Source organism: Oncorhynchus masou, chromosome 18 (assembly GCF_036934945.1).
Source record: "Oncorhynchus masou masou isolate Uvic2021 chromosome 18, UVic_Omas_1.1, whole genome shotgun sequence".
NCBI classification, from domain to species: Eukaryota; Metazoa; Chordata; class Actinopteri; order Salmoniformes; family Salmonidae; genus Oncorhynchus; species Oncorhynchus masou.
The window spans coordinates 783,547-808,708 of record NC_088229.1 but is presented as its reverse complement, the minus strand read 5'-3'; the positions used below and the strand labels follow the sequence as shown (position 1 = coordinate 808,708).

The window sequence follows — 25,162 nt, the reverse complement described above, 5'->3', positions numbered from 1 at the left end:
AGGCAGTTGTTAGTCATTGTCTCTGATTGGGAACCATATTTAGGTAGCCTGGGTTTCACTGTGGGTTTGTGGGTGATTGTTCTTGTCTTTGTGTTTTGCACCAGATAGGGCTGTTTTAGGTTTTCACACGTTTGTTATTTTGTTAGTTTATTCAGTGTATATCATTTCTTTATTAAAATAAAATGAATAACAACCACGCTGCATTTTGATCCGCTCCTCCTTCCCACAACGAATGCCGTGACAGAATCACCCACCACAACAGGACCAAGCGGCGTGGTAACGGGAAACAGCAAAGGCAGCAGCAGGAGCAGCGAAAAAAGGACTTTTGGACTTGGGAGGTTAAATACCGAGGCTAAATCACTGGGTTAAAAATCTGGGTTAAATAACCATGTTAAATACCCAGGTAAAATACCAGGGTTTAAATACCCAGGTTAAATACCCAGATTAAATACCCAGAATAAAATCCCTAGGTTAAATACCGCGGTTAAATACCTGGATTTAAAAAACGGGTTTAAATACCCAGGTTAAATACCCAGGTTAAATACCCAGGTTAAATCCCTAGTTTAAATACCCAGATTAAATACCCAGGTTAAATACCCAGATTAAATACCAGGGTTTAAATACCAGGGTTTAAATACCCAGGTTAAATACCCAGGTTAAACACCCAGGTTAAATACCCAGGTTTAAATACCCAGGTTAAATAGCCAGAATAAATACCAAGATTAAATACCAGGGTTTAAATACCCAGATTAAATACCAGGGTTTAAATACCCAGATTAAATACCAGGGTTTAAATACCCAGATTAAATACCAGGGTTTAAATACCCAGGTTAAATACCCAGGGTTTAAATACCCAGGTTAAATACCCAGATTAAATACCAGGGTTTAAATACCCAGATTAAATACCCAGGTTAAATACCCAGATTAAATACCAGGGTTTAAATACCCAGGTTAAAATCGTAGGTTAAATACCAGGGTTTAAATAACCAGGTTAAATACCAGGGTTTAAATACCAGGGTTTAACTACCAGGGTTTAAATACCAGGGTTTAAATACCAGGGTTTAAATACCAGGGTTTAAATACCAGGGTTTAAATACCCAGGTTAAATACCAGGGATTAAATACCAGGGATTAAATACCAGGGATTAAATACCCAGGTTAAATACCAGGGATTAAATACCAGGGATTAAATACCAGGGATTAAATACCAGGGATTAAATACCAGAGATTAAATACCAGGGATTAAATACCAGGGATTAAATACCCAGATTAAATACCAGGGTTTAAATACCAGGGTTTAAATACCGAGATTAAATACCAGGGTTTAAATACCCAGGTAAAATACCCAGGTTAAATTCACAAATTAAATACCAGGGATTAAATACCCAGGTTAAATACCCAGGTTTAATACCCAGGTTTAATACCCAGGTTTAATACCCAGGTTTAATACCCAGGTTTAATACCCAGGTTTAATACCCAGGTTTAATACCCAGGTTAAATACCAGGGTTTAAATACCCAGATTAAATACCAGGGTTTAAATACCCAGGTTAAATACCCAGGTTAAATACAAAGGTTAAATACCCAGGTTAAATACCCAGGTTAAATACCCAGGTTAAACACCCAGGTTAAATACCCAGGTTAAATACAAAGGTTAAATAACCAGGTTAAATACCCAGGTTAAATACCCAGGTTAAATAGCCAGAATAAATACCAAGATTAAATACCAGGGTTTAAATACCCAGGTTAAATACCCAGATTAAATACCAGGGTTTAAATACCCAGAATAAAATCCCTAGGTTAAATACCGCGGTTAAATACCTGGATTTAAAAAAACAGGTTTAAATACCCAGGTTAAATACCCAGGTTAAATACCCAGGTTAAATCCCTAGGTTAAATACCCAGATTAAATACCAGGGTTTAAATACCCAGGTTAAATACCCAGGTTAAATACCAGGGTTTAAATACCCAGGTTAAATAACCAGGTTAAATACGCAGGTTAAATACGCAGGTTAAATACACGTATTAAATACCTAGGTTAAATACCCAGAATAAATACCAAGATTAAATACCAGGGTTTAAATACCAGGGTTTAAATACCCAGGTTAAATACCCAGGTTAAATACCCAGGTTAAATACCCAGGTTAAATACCCAGGGTTTAAATACCAGGCTTTAAATACCAGGGTTTAAATACCCAGATTAAATACCAGGGTTTAAAAAACGGGTTTAAATACCCAGGTTAAATTCCCAGGTTAAATACCCAGATTAAATACCAGGGTTTAAATACCCAGGTTAAACACCCAGATTAAATACCAGGGTTAAACACCCAGGTTAAACACCCAGGTTAAACACCCAGGTTAAACACCCAGGTTAAATACCCAGGTTAAATACCCAGGTTAAATAGCCAGAATAAATACCAAGATTAAATACCAGGGTTTAAATACCCAGGTTAAATACCCAGATTAAATACCAGGGTTTAAATACCCAGAATAAAATCCCTAGGTTAAATACCGCGGTTAAATACCTGGGTTTAAATACCCAGGTTAAAAACCCAGGTTAAATCCCTAGGTTAAATACCAGGGTTTAAATACCCAGAATAAAATCCCTAGGTTAAATACCTGGATTTAAAAAAACAGGTGTAAATACCCAGGTTAAATACCCAGGTTAAATACCCAGGTTAAATCCCTAGGTTAAATACCCAGATTAAATACCAGGGTTTAAATACCCAGGTTAAATACCCAGATTAAATACCAGGGTTTAAATACCCAGGTTAAATACCCAGGTTAAATACCCAGGTTAAATACCCAGGTTAAATACACATATTAAATACCAGGGTTTAAATACCAAGGTTTAAATACCCAGGTTAAATAACCAGGTTAAATTCCCAGGTTAAATACCCATATTAAATACCAGGGTTTAAATACCCAGGTTAAATACCATGGTATAAATACCCAGGTTAAATACCAGGGTTTAAATACCCAGGTTAAATTCCCAGGTTAAATTCCCAGGTTAAATATCGGGGTTTAAATACCCAGGTTAAATTCCCAGGTTAAATACCCATATTAAATACCAGGGTTTAAATACCCAGGTTAAATACCCAGATTAAATACCAGGGTTTAAATTCCCAGGTTAAATTCCCAGGTTAAATACCCAGATTAAATACCAGGGTTTCAATACCCAGGTTAAATTCCCAGGTTAAATTCCCAGGTTAAATAGCAGGGTTTAAATACCCAGGTTAAATACCCAGAATAAATACCAAGATTAAATACAAGGGTTTAAATACCCAGGTTAAATACCCAGATTAAATACCAGGGTTTAAATACCCAGGTTAAATACCCAGATTAAATACCAGGGTTTAAATACCCAGGTTAAATACCCAGATTAAATACCAGGGTTTAAATACCCAGGTTAAATTCCCAGGTTAAATAGCAGGGTTTAAATACCCAGGTTAAATTCCCAGAATAAATACCAAGATTAAATACAAGGGTTTAAATACCCAGGTTAAATACCCAGATTAAATACCAGGGTTTAAATACCAGGGTTTAAATACCCAGATTAAATACCCAGATTAAATATCAGGTTTTAAAAACTGGGTTTAAATAACCAGGTTAAATACCCAGATGAAATACCAGGGTTTAAATACCCAGGTTAAATACCCAGGGTTTAAATACCTGGGTTTAAATACCCAGGTTAAATACCCAGATTAAATACCAGGGTTTAAATACCAGGGTTTAAATACCCAGGCTAAATACCCAGGTTAAATACCAGGGTTTAAATACCCAGGTTAAATTCGCAGGTTAAATACCCAGATTAAATACCAGGGTTTAAATAACCAGGTTAAATACCAGGGTTTAAATACCCAGGTTAAATACCCAGGTTAAATACCCAGGTTAAATAACAGGGTTTAAATACCCAGGTTAAATTCGCAGGTTAAATACCCAGATTAAATAACCAGGTTAAATACCAGGGTTTAAATACCAGGGTTTAAATACCAGGGTTTAAATACCAGGGTTTAAATACCAGGGTTTAAATACCCAGGTTAAATACCCAGGTTAAATACCCAGGTTAAATACCAGGGTTTAAATACCCAGGTTAAATACCAGGGTTTAAATACCCAGGTTAATTATCCAGGTTAAATTCCAGGGTTTAAATACCCAGGTTAAATACCCAGGTTAAATACCAGGGTTTAAATACCCAGGTTAAATACCAGGGTTTAAATACCCAGATTAAATACCAGGGTTTAAATACCCAGATTAAATACCAGGGTTTAAATACCCAAATTAAATACCAGGGTTTAAATACCCAAATTAAATACCAGGGTTTAAATACCCAGATTAAATACCAGGGTTTAAATACCCAGATTAAATACCAGGGTTTAAATACCCAGATTAAATACCCAGATTAAATACCCAGGTTAAATACCCAGATTAAATACCAGGGTTTAAATACCCAGGTTAAATTCGTAGGTTAAATACCCAGATTAAATACCAGGGTTTAAATACCCAGGTTAAATACCCAGATGAAATACCCGCGTTTAAATACCCGGGTTTAAATACCCAGGTGAAATACCAGGGTTTAAATACCCAGGCTAAATACCAGGGTTTAAATACCCAGGTTAAATTCCCAGGTTAAATACCCAGATTAAATACCGAGGTTTAAATACCCAAGTTAAATTCCCAGGTTAAATACCCAGATTAAATACCAGGGTTTAAATACCCAGGTTAAATACCCATATTAAATACCAGGGATTAAATACCCAGTTTAAATTCCCAGGTAAAATACCCAGATTAAATACCAGGGTTTAAAAACCCAGGTTAAAAACCCAGGTTAAATTCCCAGGTTAAATTCCCGGGTTTAAATACCCAGGTTAAATACCCAGAATAAATACCAAGATTAAATACCAATATTAAATACCAGGGTTTAAATACCCAGATTAAATACCAGGGTTTAAATACCAGGGTTTAAATATCAGTGTTTAAATACCCAGGTTAAATACCCAGATTAAATACCCAGGTTAAACACCCAGGTTAAATACCCAGATTAAATACCAGGGTTTAAATAACCAGGTTAAATACCCAGATTAAATACCCAGGTTAAATTCGCAGGTTAAATACCCAGATTAAATACCAGGGTTATATAACCAGGTTAAATACCAGGGTTTAAATACCCAGGTTAAATACCAGGGTTTAAATACCCAGGTTAAATACCCAGAATAAATACCAAGATTAAATACCAGGGTTTAAATACCCAGGTTAAATACCAGGGTTTAAATACCCAGGTTAAATACCAGGGTTTAAATACCCAGGTTAAATGCATTTTTCAAATTCTTTACAACTGTACTTCCAAATACATTTACATTTTGAACGATTTGTCTTTTCAAATTCAATATATCTGATTACTTACCTCCAATGTATGTGTAAATAATTGAGATATTTACAATAGTATTTCAACACAGATTTTAAAACCTGTGGTCTTTGCAGGAATGTGAGTCTTTGATTGGTTAATGAGACCTCTTGGCCCGCCCTCTCTTTACAGCAGCTGTTCATTGGACTGTCCAGAGACACAGAGCTTGTCGGTCTAGTGGAGGTGACAGAACGTTGCAGATAGAAATGTAACCAATAGATCTGACACCTTCTGACAGACAATCATGTCTGTTCTAGGCTACCCATTTCTATGTGAACGTTATGTAACGTTGAGCCCTCGTAAACCCCAGAGCCTAGTCAGACAAACTCACATCTCTTCTATTCCTCTCCACTCCCCTCCTTACCTCTCCTCCTCCCTCCTACTTCCCCTCTCCTCCTCCCTCCTACTTCTCCTCTCCTCTTCCCTCCTTCCCCTCTCCTCTTCCCTCCTACTTCCCCTCTCCTCTTCCCTCCTACTTCCCCTCTCCTCTTCCCTCCTACTTCCCCTCTCCTCTTCCCTCCTACTTCCCCTCTCCTCCTCCCTCCTACTTCCCCTCTCCTCTTCCCTCCTACTTCCCCTCTCCTCCTCCCTCCTACTTCCCCTCTCCTCCTCCCTCCTACTTCCCCTCTCCTCCTCCCTCCTACTTCCCCTCTCCACTCCTCTCTCCTCTCCCTCAGGCAGTGGAAGGAGCCCCCTCAGATCAGCTCCTCCAACAAGAACAACTACCACAGTACTACAGTCAACAACCCTCGGTACTGGTCCTCTCCTCTCCTCTCCTCTCCTCTCCTCTCTCCTCTCCTCTCCTCTCCTCTCCTCTCCTCTCCTCTCCTCTCCTCTCCTCTCCTCTCCTCTCCTCTCCTCTCCTCTCCTCTCCTCTCCTCTCCTCTCCTCTCCTCTCCTCTCCTCTCCTCTCTTCTCTTCTCTTCTCTTCTCTTCTCTTCTCTTCTCTTCTCTTCTCTTCTCTTCTCTTCTCCTCTCCTCTCCTCTCTTCTCTTCTCCTCTCTTCTCCTCTCCTATTTTGTGAATCATTAATGTGACTCCACATTTGACAAAATGGCCACCGTGTGTCAATATATTGTCTGTCTGTCTGTTGCTTATGTTATGATGTAATTGTCTCAGTGTCAGCGGTTTCATCATCATCATCATCATCATCATCATCATCATCGTCATGATCTTCTTGTGTGTTGTATGTTTTGGTGTTTGGTCCCTATCGCCTTCTCATTTCAGCTACAGCCTATTCTGATGTGTGTACCTTCATACCTCACCCCCTCACCAACCCCATACCTCACCCCTCCTCACTCCCCTCACCAACCCCATACCCTCACCCCTCCTCACCCAACACCATACCTCACCCCTCCTCACCCAACATCATACCTCACCCCTCCTCACCCAACACCATACCTCACCCCTCCTCACACAACACCATACCTCACCCCTCCTCACACAACACCATACCTCACCCCTCCTCACCCAACATCATACCTCACCCCTCCTCACCCAACCCCACATCTCACCCCTCCTCACCCAACATCATACCTCACCCCTCCTCACCCAATCCCATACTTCACCCCTCCTCACCCAACCACAGTCCCTCTCCTCCTCACCCAACCCCATAGCACAGTCCCTCACCCCTCCTCACCCAACCCCATATCTCAGTCCCTCACCCCTCCTCACCCAATCCCATACTTCACCCCTCCTCACCCAACCCCATACCTCAGTCCCTCACCCAATCCCATACTTCACCCCTCCTCACCCAACCCCATACCCAAATCCCTCACCCCTCCTCACCCAACCCCATACCTCAGTCCCTCACCCCTCCTCACCCAGCCCCAGTCCCTCACCCCTACTCACCCAACCCCATATCCCAGTCCATCACCCCTCGTCACCCAACCCCATACAGTCTCTCCCTCCCTCCCCCTCCCTACCCAACCCTTCTCCCTCTCAGACTCTCTTTGACCTCTGCCCTCTAGGCAACAGACCAGCCAATGCGAACGAACGGTTTGGACGTTGTGGGACTCCGGCCGTTTGATCTGATCATCCCCTTCACCATCCAGAATGGAGAGATCACAGGTACACACACACACACACACACACACACACACACACACACACACACACACACACACACAAAACGGGGTTAAGAAGCAGAGAGCAGACCGAATTTAGCCGTGTCCTCTGATTCTTTTCAACGACTTCTAATAAAAAGGAAAAACAAGGCCTGCCTGTCTAACCGTTGTCTTCGTCCCCTAGGTGATGTGCGCATGCCGTCAGGTAAGACAGCCAAGCCAGACATCACAGACAATAAGGACGGGACAGTAACGGTTAAATACGCTCCGACTGAGGCCGGCCTGCACGAGATGGACATCAAATACGACGGGATACACATCCCTGGTACGAACGACACACACTACACACACCCCTGGTACGAACAACACAAACTATACACATCCCTGGTACGAACAACACAAACTATACACATCCCTGGTACGAACAACACACACTATACACACCCCTGGTACGAACAACACACACTACACACATCCCTGGTACGAACAACACACACTACACACATCCCTGCTACGAACAACACACACTACACACACCCTGGTACGAACAACACACACTGCACACATCCCTGGTACGAACAACACATACTACACACATCCCTGGTATGAACAACACAAACTATACACACCCCTGGTACGAACAACACAAAATATACACACCCCTGGTACGAACAACACACACCCCTGGTACGAACAACACACACTACACACACCCCTGGTATGAACAACACACACACACACATCCCTGGTACAAACAACACACACTACACACACTCCTGGTACGAACAACACACACTACACACACACCCCTGGTACGAACAACACACACTACACACATCCCTGGTACGAACAACACAAACTATACACACCCCTGGTACGAACAACACAAACTATACACATCCCTGGTACGAACAACACACACTATACACACCCTGGTACGAACAACACAAACTATACACACCCCTGGTACGAACAACACAAACTATACACACCCCTGGTACGAACAACACAAACTATACACATCCCTGGTACGAACAACACAACCTATACACATCCCTGGTACGAACAACACACACTACACACATCCCTGGTACGAACAACACACACTACACACATCCCTGGTACGAACAACACACACTACACACATCCCTGGTACGAACAACACAAACTATACACACCCCTGGTACGAACAACACAAAATATACACACCCCTGGTACGAACAACACACACCCCTGCTACGAACAACACACACTACACACACCCTGGTACGAACAACACACACTACACACATCCCTGGTACGAACAACACATACTACACACATCCCTGGTACGAACAACACAAACTATACACACCCCTGGTACGAACAACACAAAATATACACACCCCTGGTACGAACAACACACACCCCTGGTACGAACAACACACACTACACACACCCCTGGTACGAACAACACACACTACGCACATCCCTGGTACGAACAACACACAATATACACACCCCTGGTACGAACAACACACACTACACACACCTCTGGTACGAACAACACACACTACACACACACCCCTGGTACGAACAACACACACTACACACATCCCTGGTACGAACAACACAAACTATACACACCCCTGGTACGAACAACACAAACTATACACATCCCTGGTACGAACAACACACACTATACACACCCTGGTACGAACAACACAAACTATACACACCCCTGGTACGAACAACACAAACTACACACATCCTTGGTACGAACAACACAAACTATACACACCCCTGGTATGAACAACACAAACTATACACACCCCTGGTACGAACAACACAAAATATACACACCCCTGGTACGAACAACACACACCCCTGGTACGAACAACACACACTACACACACCCCTGGTACGAACAACACACACTACACACATCCCTGGTACGAACAACACACACTACACACATCCCTGGTACGAACAACATACACTACACACACCCTGGTACGAACAACACACACTACACACGCCCCTGGTACGAACAACACACACTACACACATCCCTGGTACGAACAACACAAACTATACACATCCCTGGTACGAACAACACAAACTATACACACCCCTGGTACGAACAACACAAAATATACACACCCCTGGTACGAACAACACACACCCCTGGTACGAACAACACACACCCCTGGTACGAACAACACACACTACACACACCCCTGGTACGAACAACACACACTACACACATCCCTGGTACGAACAACATACACTACACACACCCTGGTACGAACAACACACACTACACACGCCTCTGGTACGAACAACACACACTACACACATCCCTGGTACGAACAACACAAAATATACACACCCCTGGTACGAACAACACAAACTATACACATCCCTGGTACGAACAACACACACTATACACACCCTGGTACGAACAACACACACTATACACACCCTGGTATGAACAACACACACTATACACACCCTGGTACGAACAACACACACTATACACACCCTGGTACGAACAACACACACTACACACACCCCTGGTACGAACAACACAAACTATACACACCCCTGGTACGAACAACACACACCCCTGGTACGAACAACACACACTACACACATCCCTGGTACGAACAACACACACTACACACACCCCTGGTACGAACAACACACACTACACACACCCCTGGTACGATCAACACACACTACACACACTAACATAAACACACACAATAACTGTGGGTAAGCCAGTTTACTCTCAAAATCAAATCAAATGTGATTGGTCACATACACATGGTTATCAGGTGTTAATGCGAGTGTAGCGAAATGCTTTTGCTTCTAGTTCCAACAGTGTAGTAATATCTAACAAGTAATATCTAACAATTTCACAACAACTACCTAATACACACAGATCTAAGTAAAGGAATCTAATGAAGAATATATAAATATATGGATGAGAAATGTTGGAGCAGCATAGGCTAAGATACTGTAGAATAGTATAGAATACAGTATATACATATGAGATGAGTAATGCATAGGCTAAGTTACAGTAAAATAGTATAGAATACAGTATATACATATGAGATGAGTAATGCAAGATTCGTGAACATTATTATAGTGACATATAGTGACTAGTGATCCATTTATTAAAGTGGCCAATGATTTCAAGTCTGTAGGTAGGCAGCCACCTCTGTGTTAGTGATGGCTGTTTAACAGTCTGATGGCCTTGAGATTGAAGCTGTTTTCAGTCTCTCGGTCCCCGCTTTGATGCACCTGTACTGACCTCGCCTTCTGGATGATAGCAGGGTGAACAGGCAGTGGCTCGGGTGGTTGTTGTCCTTGATGATCTTTATGGCCTTCCTGTGACATTGGATGGTTTAGGTGTCCTGGAGGGCTGGTAGTTTGGCCCCGGTGATGCGTTGGCCAGACCGCACCACCCTCTGGAGAGCCTTGCGGGTGTGGGCAGTGCAGTTTCCGAACCAGGCGGTGATACAGACCGACAGGATGCCCTCAATTGTGCATCTGTAGACGTTTGTGAGGGTTTTAGGTGACAAGCCAAATTTCTTCAGCCTCCTGAGGTTGAAGAGGCACTGTTGCGCCTTCTTCACCAAGCTGTCTGTGTGGGTGGATCATTTCAGTTTGTCCGTGATGTGTACGCAGAGGAACTTAAAACGTTCCACCTTCTCCACTACTGTCCCGTCAATGCGGATAGGGGGGGGCGGGGTGCTCCCTTTGCTGTTTCCTGAAGTCCACGATCATCTCCTTTGTTTTGTTGACTTTGAGTGAGAGGTTATTTTCCTGGCACCACTCCCAGAGCTTCACCTCCTCCAGTCACATACATATCTTTATTTAGAGGCTTGTTGGTTGTTGAGTCAGGGGTAAATACTTATCAAATCAAGGTGTATTAGGGTTTTATTTTTCATTCATCTTCTACTTTGACATTATATAGTATTTTGTGTAGATCTTTGACAAGAAATTACAATTAAATCTGTTTTCATCCCACTTTGTAAAATAATAAAATGTGAAGAAACCCAAGTGGGTGAATACTTACGATACTCAACAATACCAATTACACCACTCGCTCAATCATACCACTTTAGGGTCTATATTTTTGGAAAAGTGGAAGTTATTTCAGAATATTTAGGACTCTTAGCTTCTACACCTGCATTGCTTGCTGTTTGGGGTTTTAGGCTGGGTTTCTGTACAGCACTTTGAGACATCAGCTGATTGATTACTTGGCCAACAACCTCTCCTGTGATAGCTAACAGTATTGGTCTGGATCTGGATGTGCTGATTCTCTCTCTCTCCTCCTCTCTCTCCTCCACTCTCTCTCTCCTCCTCTCTCTCCTCCTCTCTTTCTCTCTCCTCTCTTTCTCTCTCCTCTCTCCTCTCTTTCTCTCTCCTCTCTCTCTTGCTCCCATCTCTCTCCTCTCTCCTCCCCTCCCTCTCATCCCTCTCTCCTCTCTCTCTCCTCTCTCCCCTCTCCCTCTCTCTCCCCACTCTCTCCCCTCTCTCCTCTCTCCTCCCTCTCTTCTCTCCCCTCTCTCCCCTCTCTCCTCTCTCTGTAACAGGTAGTCCACTCCAGTTCTATGTGGACTATGTGAACAGTGGGAACATCAGTGCGTACGGGCCGGGCCTGATCCACGGGACCGTCAACAAATTTGCTGTCTTCACAGTCAACACCAAGGATGCAGGAGAGGGTAGGACACACACAAGCACATGCACTCATGGAAAACCAGCCAATCAACACACACGTAACACAATTAGTAGCAGTAAATTATAAATCAATCATAAGCACAATAAATATGAGCTGTGTTGGTTCACGAACAGAGCTGATGTGTATAATTTATATCTTGTATAACTTTTCTCTCTCCTGTGCGGGTAGGTGGTCTGTCGCTGGCCATGGAGGGTCCATCTAAAGCCGACATCAGCTGTGTGGATAACCAGGATGGAACATGCTCTGTGTCCTACCTGCCTGTCCTACCTGGACAGTACAGCATCCTGGTCAAATACAATGACAAACACATCCCAGGCAGCCCCTTCTCAGCCCACATCACAGGTAACACACACATCCCAGGCAGCCCCTTCTCAGCCCACATCACAGGTAACACACACATCCCAGGCAGCCCCTTCTCAGCCCACATCACAGGTAACACACACATCCCAGGCAGCCCCTTCTCAGCCCACATCACAGGTAACACACACATCCCAGGCAGCCCCTTCTCAGCCCACATCACAGGTAACACACACATCCCAGGCAGCCCCTTCTCAGCCCACATCACAGGTAACACACACATCCCAGGCAGCCCCTTCTCTGCCTGCATCACAGGTAACACACACATCCCAGGCAGCCCTTCTCAGCCCACATCACAGGTAACACACACATCCCAGGCAGCCCCTTCTCAGCCCACATCACAGGTAACACACACATCCCAGACAGCCCCTTCTCAGCACACATCACAGGTAACACACATCCCAGACAGCCCCTTCTCAGCCCACATCACAGGTAACACACACATCCCAGACAGCCCCTTCTCAGCACACATCACAGGTAACACACACATCCCAGACAGCCCCTTCTCAGCCCACATCACAGGTAACACACACATCCCAGGCAGCCCCTTCTCTGCCCACATCACAGGTAACACACACATCCCAGGCAGCCCCTTCTCAGCCCACATCACAGGTAACACACACATCCCAGGCAGCCCCTTCTCTGCCTGCATCACAGGTAACACACACATCCCAGACAGCCCCTTCTCAGCCCACATCACAGGTAACACACACATCCCAGACAGCCCCTTCTCTGCCTGCATCACAGGTAACACACACATCCCAGGCAGCCCCTTCTCAGCCCACATCACAGGTAACACACACATCCCAGGCAGCCCCTTCTCAGCCCACATCACAGGTAACACACACATCCCAGGCAGCCCCTTCTCAGCCCACATCACAGGTAACACACACATCCCAGGCAGCCCCTTCTCTGCCTGCATCACAGGTAACACACACATCCCAGGCAGCCCCTTCTCAGCCCACATCACAGGTAACACACTAATCCCAGGCAGCCCCTTCTCTGCCCACATCACAGGTAACACACACATCCCAGGCAGCCCCTTCTCTGCCTGCATCACAGGTAACACACTAATCCCAGGCAGCCCCTTCTCAGCCCATATCACAGGTAACACACACATCCCAGGCAGCCCCTTCTCAGCCCACATCACAGGTAACACACACATCCCAGGCAGCCCCTTCTCAGCCCACATCACAGGTAACACACACATCCCAGGCAGCCCCTTCTCTGCCTGCATCACAGGTAACACACACATCCCAGGCAGCCCCTTCTCTGCCTGCATCACAGGTAACACACTAATCCCAGGCAGCCCCTTCTCAGCCCATATCACAGGTAACACACACATCCCAGGCAGCCCCTTCTCAGCCCACATCACAGGTAACACACACATCCCAGGCAGCCCCTTCTCAGCCCACATCACAGGTAACACACACATCCCAGGCAGCCCCTTCTCTGCCTGCATCACAGGTAACACACACATCCCAGGCAGCCCCTTCTCTGCCTGCATCACAGGTAACACACACATCCCAGGCAGCCCCTTCTCAGCCCACATCACAGGTAACACACACATCCCAGGCAGCCCCTTCTCTGCCTGCATCACAGGTAACACACACATCCCAGGCAGCCCCTTCTCTGCCTGCATCACAGGTAACACACACATCCCAGGCAGCCCCTTCTCAGCCCACATCACAGGTAACACACACATCCCAGGCAGCCCCTTCTCTGCCTGCATCACAGGTAACACACACATCCCAGACAGCCCCTTCTCTGCCTGCATCACAGGTAACACACACATCCCAGGCAGCCCCTTCTCAGCCCACATCACAGGTAACACACACATCCCAGGCAGCCCCTTCTCAGCCCACATCACAGGTAACACACACATCCCAGGCAGCCCCTTCTCAGCCCACATCACAGGTAACACACACATCCCAGGCAGCCCCTTCTCTGCCTGCATCACAGGTAACACACACATCCCAGGCAGCCCCTTCTCAGCCCACATCACAGGTAACACACTAATCCCAGGCAGCCCCTTCTCTGCCCACATCACAGGTAACACACACATCCCAGGCAGCCCCTTCTCAGCCCACATCACAGGTAACACACACATCCCAGGCAGCCCCTTCTCAGCCCACATCACAGGTAACACACACATCCCAGGCAGCCCCTTCTCTGCCTGCATCACAGGTAACACACACATCCCAGGCAGCCCCTTCTCTGCCTGCATCACAGGTAACACACACATCCCAGGCAGCCCCTTCTCAGCCCACATCACAGGTAACACACACATCCCAGACAGCCCCTTCTCAGCCCACATCACAGGTAACACACACATCCCAGTCAGCCCCTTCTCAGCCCACATCACAGGTAACACACACATCCCAGGCAGCCCCTTCTCTGCCTGCATCACAGGTAACACACACATCCCAGGCAGCCCCTTCTCAGCCCACATCACAGGTAACACACACATCCCAGGCAGCCCCTTCTCAGCCCACATCACAGGTAACACACACATCCCAGGCAGCCCCTTCTCAGCCCACATCACAGGTAACACACACATCCCAGGCAGCCCCTTCTCAGCCCACATCACAGGTAACACACACATCCCAGGCAGCCCCTTCTCAGCCCACATCACAGGTAACACACACATCCCAGGCAGCCCCTTCTCAGCCCACATCACAGGTAACACACACATCCCAGGCAGCCCCTTCTCTGCCCACATCACAGGTAACACACACATCCCAGGCAGCCCCTTCTCTGTCTGCATCACAGGTAACACACACTAATCCCAGGCAGCCCCTTCTCAGCCTGCATCACAGGTAACACACACATCCCAGGCAGCCCCTTCTCTGCCCACATCACAGGTAACACACACATCCCAGGCAGCCCCTTCTCTGTCTGCATCACAGGTAACACACACATCCCAGGCAGCCCCTTCTCTGCCTGCATCACAGGTAACACACACATCCCAGGCAGCCCCTTCTCAGCCCACATCACAGGTAACACACTAATCCCAGGCAGCCCCTTCTCTGCCCACATCACAGGTAACACACACATCCCAGGCAGCCCCTTCTCAGCCCACATCACAGGTAACACACACATCCCAGGCAGCCCCTTCTCAGCCCACATCACAGGTAACACACACATCCCAGGCAGCCCCTTCTCTGCCTGCATCACAGGTAACACACACATCCCAGGCAGCCCCTTCTCTGCCTGCATCACAGGTAACACACACATCCCAGGCAGCCCCTTCTCAGCCCACATCACAGGTAACACACACATCCCAGGCAGCCCCTTCTCTGCCTGCATCACAGGTAACACACACATCCCAGGCAGCCCCTTCTCAGCCCACATCACAGGTAACACACACATCCCAGACAGCCCCTTCTCTGCCCACATCACAGGTAACACACACATCCCAGGCAGCCCCTTCTCTGCCTGCATCACAGGTAACACACACATCCCAGGCAGCCCCTTCTCTGCCTGCATCACAGGTAACACACACATCCCAGGCAGCCCCTTCTCAGCCCACATCACAGGTAACACACTAATCCCAGGCAGCCCCTTCTCTGCCCACATCACAGGTAACACACACATCCCAGGCAGCCCCTTCTCAGCCCACATCACAGGTAACACACACATCCCAGGCAGCCCCTTCTCAGCCCACATCACAGGTAACACACACATCCCAGGCAGCCCCTTCTCTGCCTGCATCACAGGTAACACACACATCCCAGGCAGCCCCTTCTCTGCCTGCATCACAGGTAACACACACATCCCAGGCAGCCCCTTCTCTGCCCACATCACAGGTAACACACACATCCCAGGCAGCCCCTTCTCAGCCCACATCACAGGTAACACACACATCCCAGGCAGCCCCTTCTCAGCCCACATCACAGGTAACACACACATCCCAGGCAGCCCCTTCTCTGCCTGCATCACAGGTAACACACACATCCCAGGCAGCCCCTTCTCTGCCTGCATCACAGGTAACACACACATCCCAGGCAGCCCCTTCTCAGCCCGCATCACAGGTAACACACACATCCCAGGCAGCCCCTTCTCAGCCCACATCACAGGTAACACACACATCCCAGGCAGCCCCTTCTCTGCCTGCATCACAGGTAACACACTAATCCCAGGCAGCCCCTTCTCTGCCTGCATCACAGGTAACACACACATCCCAGGCAGCCCCTTCTCAGCCCACATCACAGGTAACACACACATCCCAGGCAACCCCTTCTCAGCCCACATCACAGGTAACACACACATCCCAGGCAGCCCCTTCTCTGCCTGCATCACAGGTAACACACACATCCCAGGCAGCCCCTTCTCTGCCTGCATCACAGGTAACACACACATCCCAGGCAGCCCCTTCTCTGCCTGCATCACAGGTAACACACACATCCCAGGCAGCCCCTTCTCTGCCTGCATCACAGGTAACACACACATCCCAGGCAGCCCCTTCTCTGCCTGCATCACAGGTAACACACACATCCCAGGCAGCCCCTTCTCTGCCTGCATCACAGGTAACACACACATCCCAGGCAGCCCCTTCTCAGCCCACATCACAGGTAACACACACATCCCAGGCAGCCCCTTCTCTGCCTGCATCACAGGTAACACACACATCCCAGGCAGCCCCTTCTCTGCCTGCATCACAGGTAACACACACATCCCAGGCAGCCCCTTCTCTGCCTGCATCACAGGTAACACACACATCCCAGGCAGCCCCTTCTCAGCCCACATCACAGGTAACACACACATCCCAGGCAGCCCCTTCTCTGCCTGCATCACAGGTAACACACACATCCCAGGCAGCCCCTTCTCAGCCCACATCACAGGTAACACACACATCCCAGGCAGCCCCTTCTCAGCCCACATCACAGGTAACACACACATCCCAGGCAGCCCCTTCTCTGCCTGCATCACAGGTAACACACACATCCCAGGCAGCCCCTTCTCAGCCCACATCACAGGTAACACACACATCCCAGACAGCCCCTTCTCAGCCCACATCACAGGTAACACACACATCCCAGGCAGCCCCTTCTCAGCCCACATCACAGGTAACACACACATCCCAGGCAGCCCCTTCTCTGCCTGCATCACAGGTAACACACACATCCCAGACAGCCCCTTCTCAGCCCACATCACAGGTAACACACACATCCCAGGCAGCCCCTTCTCAGCCCACATCACAGGTAACACATCCTTTAAGGTGTATGTGAGAAATGGGGACATGATAAAGTGTGGATATCATGGGTGTACAAAATAGCCTTGTGTGGACTCTAAAAAACATTTCAATTGACCCCCCTGCCCTGTCTGTCTCTCAGTGACGGCTCTGCTGCTGACATCCCATAATGATAATATTCTCTCTGTCTCCTAGGTGATGACTCTATGAGGATGTCCCATCTGAAGGTGGGCTCTGCTGCTGACATCCCATAATGATAATATTATCTCTGTCTCCTAGGAGATGACTCTATGAGGATGTCCCATCTGAAGGTGGGCTCTGCTGCTGACATCCCATAATGATAATATTCTCTCTGTCTCTCTGTCTCCAAGGTGATGACTCTATGAGGATGTCCCATCTGAAGGTGGGCTCTGCTGCTGACATCCCATAATGACAATATTCTCTCTGTCTCCTAGGAGATGACTCTATGAGGATGTCCCATCTGAAGGTGGGCTCTGCTGCTGACATCCCATAATGACAATATTCTCTCTGTCTCCTAGGAGATGACTCTATGAGGATGTCCCATCTGAAGGTGGGCTCTGCTGCTGACATCCCATAATGATAATATGCTCTCTGTCTCCTAGGAGATGACTCTATGAGGATGTCCCATCTGAAGGTGGGCTCTGCTGCTGACATCCCATAATGATAATATTCTCTCTGTCTCCTAGGAGATGACTCTATGAGGATGTCCCATCTGAAGGTGGGCTCTGCTGCTGACATCCCATAATGATAATATTATCTCTGTCTCCTAGGTGATGACTCTATGAGGATGTCCCATCTGAAGGTGGGCTCTGCTGCTGACATCCCATAATGATAATATTATCTCTGTCTCCTAGGTGATGACTCTATGAGGATGTCCCATCTGAAGGTGGGCTCTGCTGCTGACATCCCATTGGACATTGGAGAGCTGGACCTGAGTCAGCTGACTGCTTCTCTGACCGCGCCCTCAGGCCAGGAGGAACCCTGCCATCTCAAGATGCTCCACAATGGACACGTCGGTCAGTGTGTGTGCATGTGTTGGGGCACATGGTGTGTGTTCCTCTGTTAAACAGAAACAGCCTATCAACTGTCATTTGTCTGATTGAAAATGCCTCAGCCATAAGAGGCCAACTATAAAAATACAATAAAGTCTACCGACAGATTGTGGTCCTCATTCTCAGATGCTCCACTGACTAACTCTCCTGCTCCAGGCATCTCATTTGTTCCCACGGAGATTGGACAGCACCTGGTGAACATCAAGAAAAACAGACACCATATTCCCAGCAGCCCAATCACTGTGATGATCAGCCAATCAGGGATCGGCGACGCCAGCCGGGTGCGTGTGACTGGCCAGGGCCTCAGCGAGGCCAAAACCTTCGAACCTGCTGAGTTCATCATCGACACACGCGAAGCAGGTCAGTGATGGTGTTTGGTGAGTTCATCGACACACACGAAGCAGGTCAGTGATGGTGTGTGTTTGGTGAGTTCATCGACACACACGAAGCAGGTCAGTGATGGTGTGTGTTTGGTGAGTTCATCGACACACACAAAGCAGGTCAGTGATGGTGTTTGGTGAGTTCATCGACACACACGAAGCAGGTCAGTGATGTAGTGTTTGGTGAGTTCATCGACACACACGAAGCAGGTCAGTGATGGTGTGTGTTTGGTGAGTTCATCGACACACACAAAGCAGGTCAGTGATGGTGTTTGGTGAGTTCATCGACACACACGAAGCAGGTCAGTGATGTAGTGTGTTTGGTGAGTTCATCGACACACACGAAGCAGGTCAGTGATGTAGTGTGTTTGGTGAGTTCATCGACACACACGAAGCAGGTCAGTGATGGTGTGTGTTTGGTGAGTTCATCGACACACACAAAGCAGGTCAGTGATTGTGTTTGGTGAGTTCACCGACACACACGAAGCAGGTCAGTGATGGTGTGTGTTTGGTGAGTTCATCGACACACACGAAGCAGGTCAGTGATGGTGTGTGTTTGGTGAGTTCATCGACACACACGAAGCAGGTCAGTGATGGTGTGTGTTTGGTGAGTTCATCGACACACACAAAGCAGGTCAGTGATGGTGTTTGGTGAGTTCATCGACACACACGAAGCAGGTCAGTGATGGTGTTTGGTGAGTTCATCATCGACACACACGAAGCAGGTCAGTGATGGTGTTTGGTGAGTTCATCAACACACACGAAGCAGGTCAGTGATGGTGTTTGGTGAGTTCATCGACACACACGAAGCAGGTCAGTGATGGTGTGTGTTTGGTGAGTTCATCGACACACACAAAGCAGGTCAGTGATGGTGTTTGGTGAGTTCATCGACACACACAAAGCAGGTCAGTGATGGTGTTTGGTGAGTTCATCGACACACACAAAGCAGGTCAGTGATGGTGTTTGGTGAGTTCATCGACACACACAAAGCAGGTCAGTGATGGTGTTTGGTGAGTTCATCGACACACACAAAGCAGGTCAGTGATGGTGTTTGGTGAGTTCATCGACACACACGAAGCAGGTCAGTGATGGTGTTTGGTGAGTTCATCGACACACACGAAGCAGGTCAGTGATGGTGTTTGGTGAGTTCATCGACACACACAAAGCAGGTCAGTGATGGTGTTTGGTGAGTTCATCGACACACACAAAGCAGGTCAGTGATGGTGTTTGGTGAGTTCATCGACACACACGAAGCAGGTCAGTGATGGTGTTTGGTGAGTTCATCGACACACACAAAGCAGGTCAGTGATGGTGTTTGGTGAGTTCATCGACACACACAAAGCAGGTCAGTGATGGTGTTTGGTGAGTTCATCGACACACACAAAGCAGGTCAGTGATGGTGTTTGGTGAGTTCATCGACACACACGAAGCAGGTCAGTGATGGTGTTTGGTGAGTTTACCATCTGCTGATCTGTCCTTATCAGCCATCTAATTAATGTGTTTGAGAGGTGCAATATACACTTGGCACTTAAATCTCACTGGGTTGATTGCTTTCATTTTACTCTTGCGTCTCTATCCCACTTTTGGTTGTGCCATTCATTTTTTCCCGCGAAAACGTTTGTAGTGACGTCTCAAACACACTCCAGTAATTGCAGAAATGGGCTCAATGGAATACAAAGATTTTCCGGTGCATCTGTCAGAACGCCACTTCTTAGTTGGGGATTTAACTAACGTCACAACAAAGAGAAACATTAACTTTAGATTTTTTTGATTGAAAAATGTTTCAATTTTACGTGTTGATTTTAAATTGTCTGGGTGTCCTTCTCTTGATACACTTTATACAAGAGAACTTGACCCCAACAGTAATGAGTAAATATAGCTGCGAGCAGCAATGATCGGGGTTCACAGAATGACAGAAAGGACACAATATCAACAAAGCAACACTATCATGTCGGACATATGTGACCCGATTCAGGAGGCGTATGTCCCAAGTTACAACTTCACAGGCTGTTTGAACGTAAAAAAAAATGTTTTTATCAAAATGCGTTTTTTGGCAGAAATGCCTTCTTGGACATGTGAACTTTCTTGTGCCTTAATATCAAACTTATATGCCATCTGTAAATACAAATAAAATTGTTAAATTACAAGCCTAGTTGGTTTAGCCATAGAAAAAGTGAGCAACCTTTCCGTTAGCCATGAGTTGCTGAGATAATGTATGGGCTGGACATGCCGAGAGATGAGTTTGGATTGGTCTGCCATATGGCATGCATCTGTCTATTGGAGCTGGTCAATATGTTTAGGTAATCATGTCAAACGCGGCTTTTTTATGTATTGTGTATTAAAACTGCATAAACCTAACGTCAAGATAAAGTCTACTGTTAGCTAGCTAAGGTTAGCTGGCTGGCTCGCTAGTTAATGTTATGTCTATGCTCTCCACTTTCTGGAGGAGTGAGTTTTGAAATAAGTGGAATTCAAGTATGATAGCTAAGGAGATGGAGAAAACACCAGTCTGGATTACATCGTAAAACTAAGGGCAACCATGCATGGTATGAGACAGGAGACGTGTCAAACCATGATGTAAGATAGTCTAGCTAGCTGCATTTTCAGATATTACACAGTTCTAATTTTGACAGAATGTGGTTTAATTTCAAGTGTACTGTTAGCTAGCTAACGATAGCTGGCTGGGTTGCTAGCTAACGTTGGGTATGATCTTACTCTTCGTATCTCAGATACATTCGCTTGACTAGTTAAAGCCGTAGAACCTGGTTGGTTCATATAGGGTAGTAACCAACTGAGTTGGGATTATGGTCCATTGTTTAGCTAGCTAGCTACAAGTCTTAACAAAATACTCCACTCTAATTTTGACAAAGTATTTTAATTTCAAGTTAGTGTTCTGTGAGCTAACAAGCTAATGTTAGCTGGCTGGCTCGCTAACTAACGTTAGTCATGCGTTGGGATTCATTGTTTTGTAGCTATCAAGCTACATTTCTTTTTTCTTTTTTTGTTGAATTTTACCCGTTTTTTTTCTACCCAATTTCATGGTATCCAATTTTTTAGTAGCTACTATCTTGTCTCATCGCTACAACTCCCGTACGGGCTCGGGAGCGACGAAGGTTGAAAGTCATGCGTCCTCCGATACACAACCCAACACAGCGCCATTCAACCCGGAAGCCAGCCGCACCAATGTGTCGGAGGAAACACCATGCACCTGGCAACCTTGGTTAGCGCACACTGTGCCCGGCCCGCCACAGGAGTCGCTGGTGCGCGATGAGACAAGGATTTCCCTACCGGCCAAACCCTCCCTAACACGGACGACGCTAGGCCAATTGTGCGTCGCCCAACGGACATCCCGGTCGCGGCCGGTTACGACAGAGCCTGGGTGCGAACCCAGAGTCTCTGGTGACACAGCTGGTGCTGCAGTAAAGCGCCCTTAACCACTGCGCCACCCGGGGGGATAGCTACATTTCTTAACCTGTAGTGATCCGTTAATGGGACCGTGGTCATCATCTGACACTAATTAGTATAACGCAACGGACATCAATCTTCCGAGAAAATATTCCTATTCATGAAAATCTTGTGATTTTCATGAATAGGAATATTTTCTAGTAATATTTATGTCCGTTGCGTTTTACTGCAGCACCAGCTGTGTCACCAGAGACTCTGGGTTCGCGCCCAGAAATATATTGGAACACAGTTTAGCCTTTTGTTAATCACCCTGTCATCTCAGATTTTCAAAATATGCTTATACAGCCAAAGCTAGACAAGCATTTGTGTAAGTTTATCGATAGCCTAGCATAGCATTATGCCTTGCTAGCAGCAGGCAACCTTGTCACGAAAATCAGAAAAGCAATCAAATTAAATCGTTTACCTTTGTTTTCACTCACGAGACTCCCAGGTAGATAGCCAAAGTTCATTTTTTCCCAAAAGATTATTTTTGTAGGCGAAATAGCTCCATTTGTTCTTCACGTTTGGCTGAGAAATCGACGAGATATTGCGGTCACGACCACACCGAAAAATATTCCAAATTAGCTCCATAATATCGACAGAAACATGGCAAAATTTGTTTAGAATCAATCCTCAAGGTGTTTTTCAAATATCTATGCGATAATATATCAACCGGGACTGTCATGTCTTGTTATGTCTGTTCCTGTCCTTTCTCTTCACTCTCTCTCTCTGCTGGTCTTTTTAGGTTACCTTCTCTGTCTCTCATTCTTCAGCTGTTCTACATCTCCTCTAACTAGCTCATTCACTCTTTCACACCTGTTCTCTCTTCCCCCTCTGATTAGGTCTCTATTTCTTTCTCTGTTCCTGCTACTTTCAGTGTCTGATTCTTGTTTGTGTTTTTTGATGCCAGAAGCAAGCTGTCGTCTCGTTTGCTTCCACCTTGTCCTGTCCTGTCGAAGTCTGCCTGGCAGGTGCATCCTGCACTATACTAACGTTCTTTTTGTTCCGCTGACAACGTTGGAAGAGGATTTATGCCATTCCTGTTTTTCATTAAAGAACTCTGTTTTCTGTTAAAACCGCTTTTGGGTCTTCACTCAAGTTCATAACAGGGACAATTGGTTTCTCAGTAGAAGCGATTGGAATAATGGCTATCTCTGTACTTTATCATTTTTAACTTGTTCACGCTACACGTTCCCCAAGGACACCCGCCCCCCCCACCCCCTCAACTCAAAAAGTGGCGCACAGAATGCAAAAATATTCTTAGAAATATTTAACCTCCACACATTAACAAGTCCAATAGCTCAAATGAAAGATATACACCTTGTTCATCTACCCAGCGAGTCAGATTTCTAAAATGTTTTACAGCGAAAACATAGCACATATGTATGTCAAACCACCACAAAGACACAGACGATATGTAGCCATTTTGTCGAACAAAAGATGCAATCACAAACGCAGGATTAAAAGAAAAAAATTCACTAACCTTTTGAAAATCTTCATCAGATGACAGTAATAGGACATGACCAGCTAGACCAGCTGACTGACCAGCTAGATCTAGATCGTTTATGTTTTTTTTCAAGAATATGCAATTTATATCCATAAATCTCTGTTTACATTGACGCCATGTTCAGAAAATGCAAAAAAATGTCCGGAGAAATTATAGATGATAACGCCAGATACCAGCAATACACATCATAAACTTTTACTAAATATACATGTTCTACATATAGTTAGAAAGATACACTACTTCTTAATGCAATCGCTTTGTCACATTTCTATTTAACGTTACAGAAATCGTTAACTATTCAATAATCTGAGACGGCGCTCAGACGTAAGCAATATGTCTCCGCTATGTTGGAGTCGACAGAAACACAAAATTACAACATAAATATTCCCTTACCTTTGATGGTCTTCGATCAGAATGTAGTGGAAGGAGTCATACTTACCCAAAACAGTGTTTGGTTTCAAGTGTCTGAGTCTGTCCATCGAGGGCCCCAGTAAGGTGGACATTAACATTGTGTCTGTGTGTAGGCTATGGGTGTCTGAGTCTGTCCATCGAGGGCCCCAGTAAGGTGGACATTAACACTGAGGACCAGGAGGATGGCACCTGTAAGGTCACCTACTGCCCTACGGAACCAGGAAACTACATCATCAGCATCAAGTTCACTGACCAGCACGTACCAGGTAATATATAATAATATAGTACATAATAAAGTCGTTGATTCTCTTGAATAATATTATAAATTGTGTATCTGAACAATTTAAATAAGTGTGTGTATATGTGTTTGTGTAGGGAGTGCGTTCACGGTGAAGGTGACAGGAGAAGGGAGGATGAAGGAGAGCATCACCAGGAAGAAGAGGGCAGCATCTGTTGCTAATGTGGGCAGCCAGTGTGACCTCAGCCTCAAGATCCCAGGTATGGGGATTCCAATTTACTGGATAGCAAAAATAGTGATGTAGGTATCATTTTCCGGTATCGTGCTTCATTTTATTTTTTATTTAACTAGGCAAGTCA

The 25,162-nt window shown here is 46.1% G+C and overlaps 1 protein-coding gene across 1 annotated transcript in view; it reads left to right on the top strand.

Moving 5' to 3' along the window:
• Positions 1 to 25,162, top strand: part of flna (filamin A, alpha (actin binding protein 280)) — a 216,810-nt gene that overhangs the window by 163,607 nt on the left and 28,041 nt on the right. Inside the window, exons 32-40 of the mRNA XM_064921966.1 lie at positions 6,079 to 6,153; positions 7,372 to 7,471; positions 7,652 to 7,792; positions 12,054 to 12,182; positions 12,368 to 12,541; positions 18,626 to 18,787; positions 18,980 to 19,183; positions 24,679 to 24,831; positions 24,941 to 25,063. Of these exons, the coding sequence (XP_064778038.1) occupies positions 6,079 to 6,153; positions 7,372 to 7,471; positions 7,652 to 7,792; positions 12,054 to 12,182; positions 12,368 to 12,541; positions 18,626 to 18,787; positions 18,980 to 19,183; positions 24,679 to 24,831; positions 24,941 to 25,063 (1,261 nt within the window). The remainder of the gene's footprint in view (positions 1 to 6,078; positions 6,154 to 7,371; positions 7,472 to 7,651; positions 7,793 to 12,053; positions 12,183 to 12,367; positions 12,542 to 18,625; positions 18,788 to 18,979; positions 19,184 to 24,678; positions 24,832 to 24,940; positions 25,064 to 25,162) is intronic.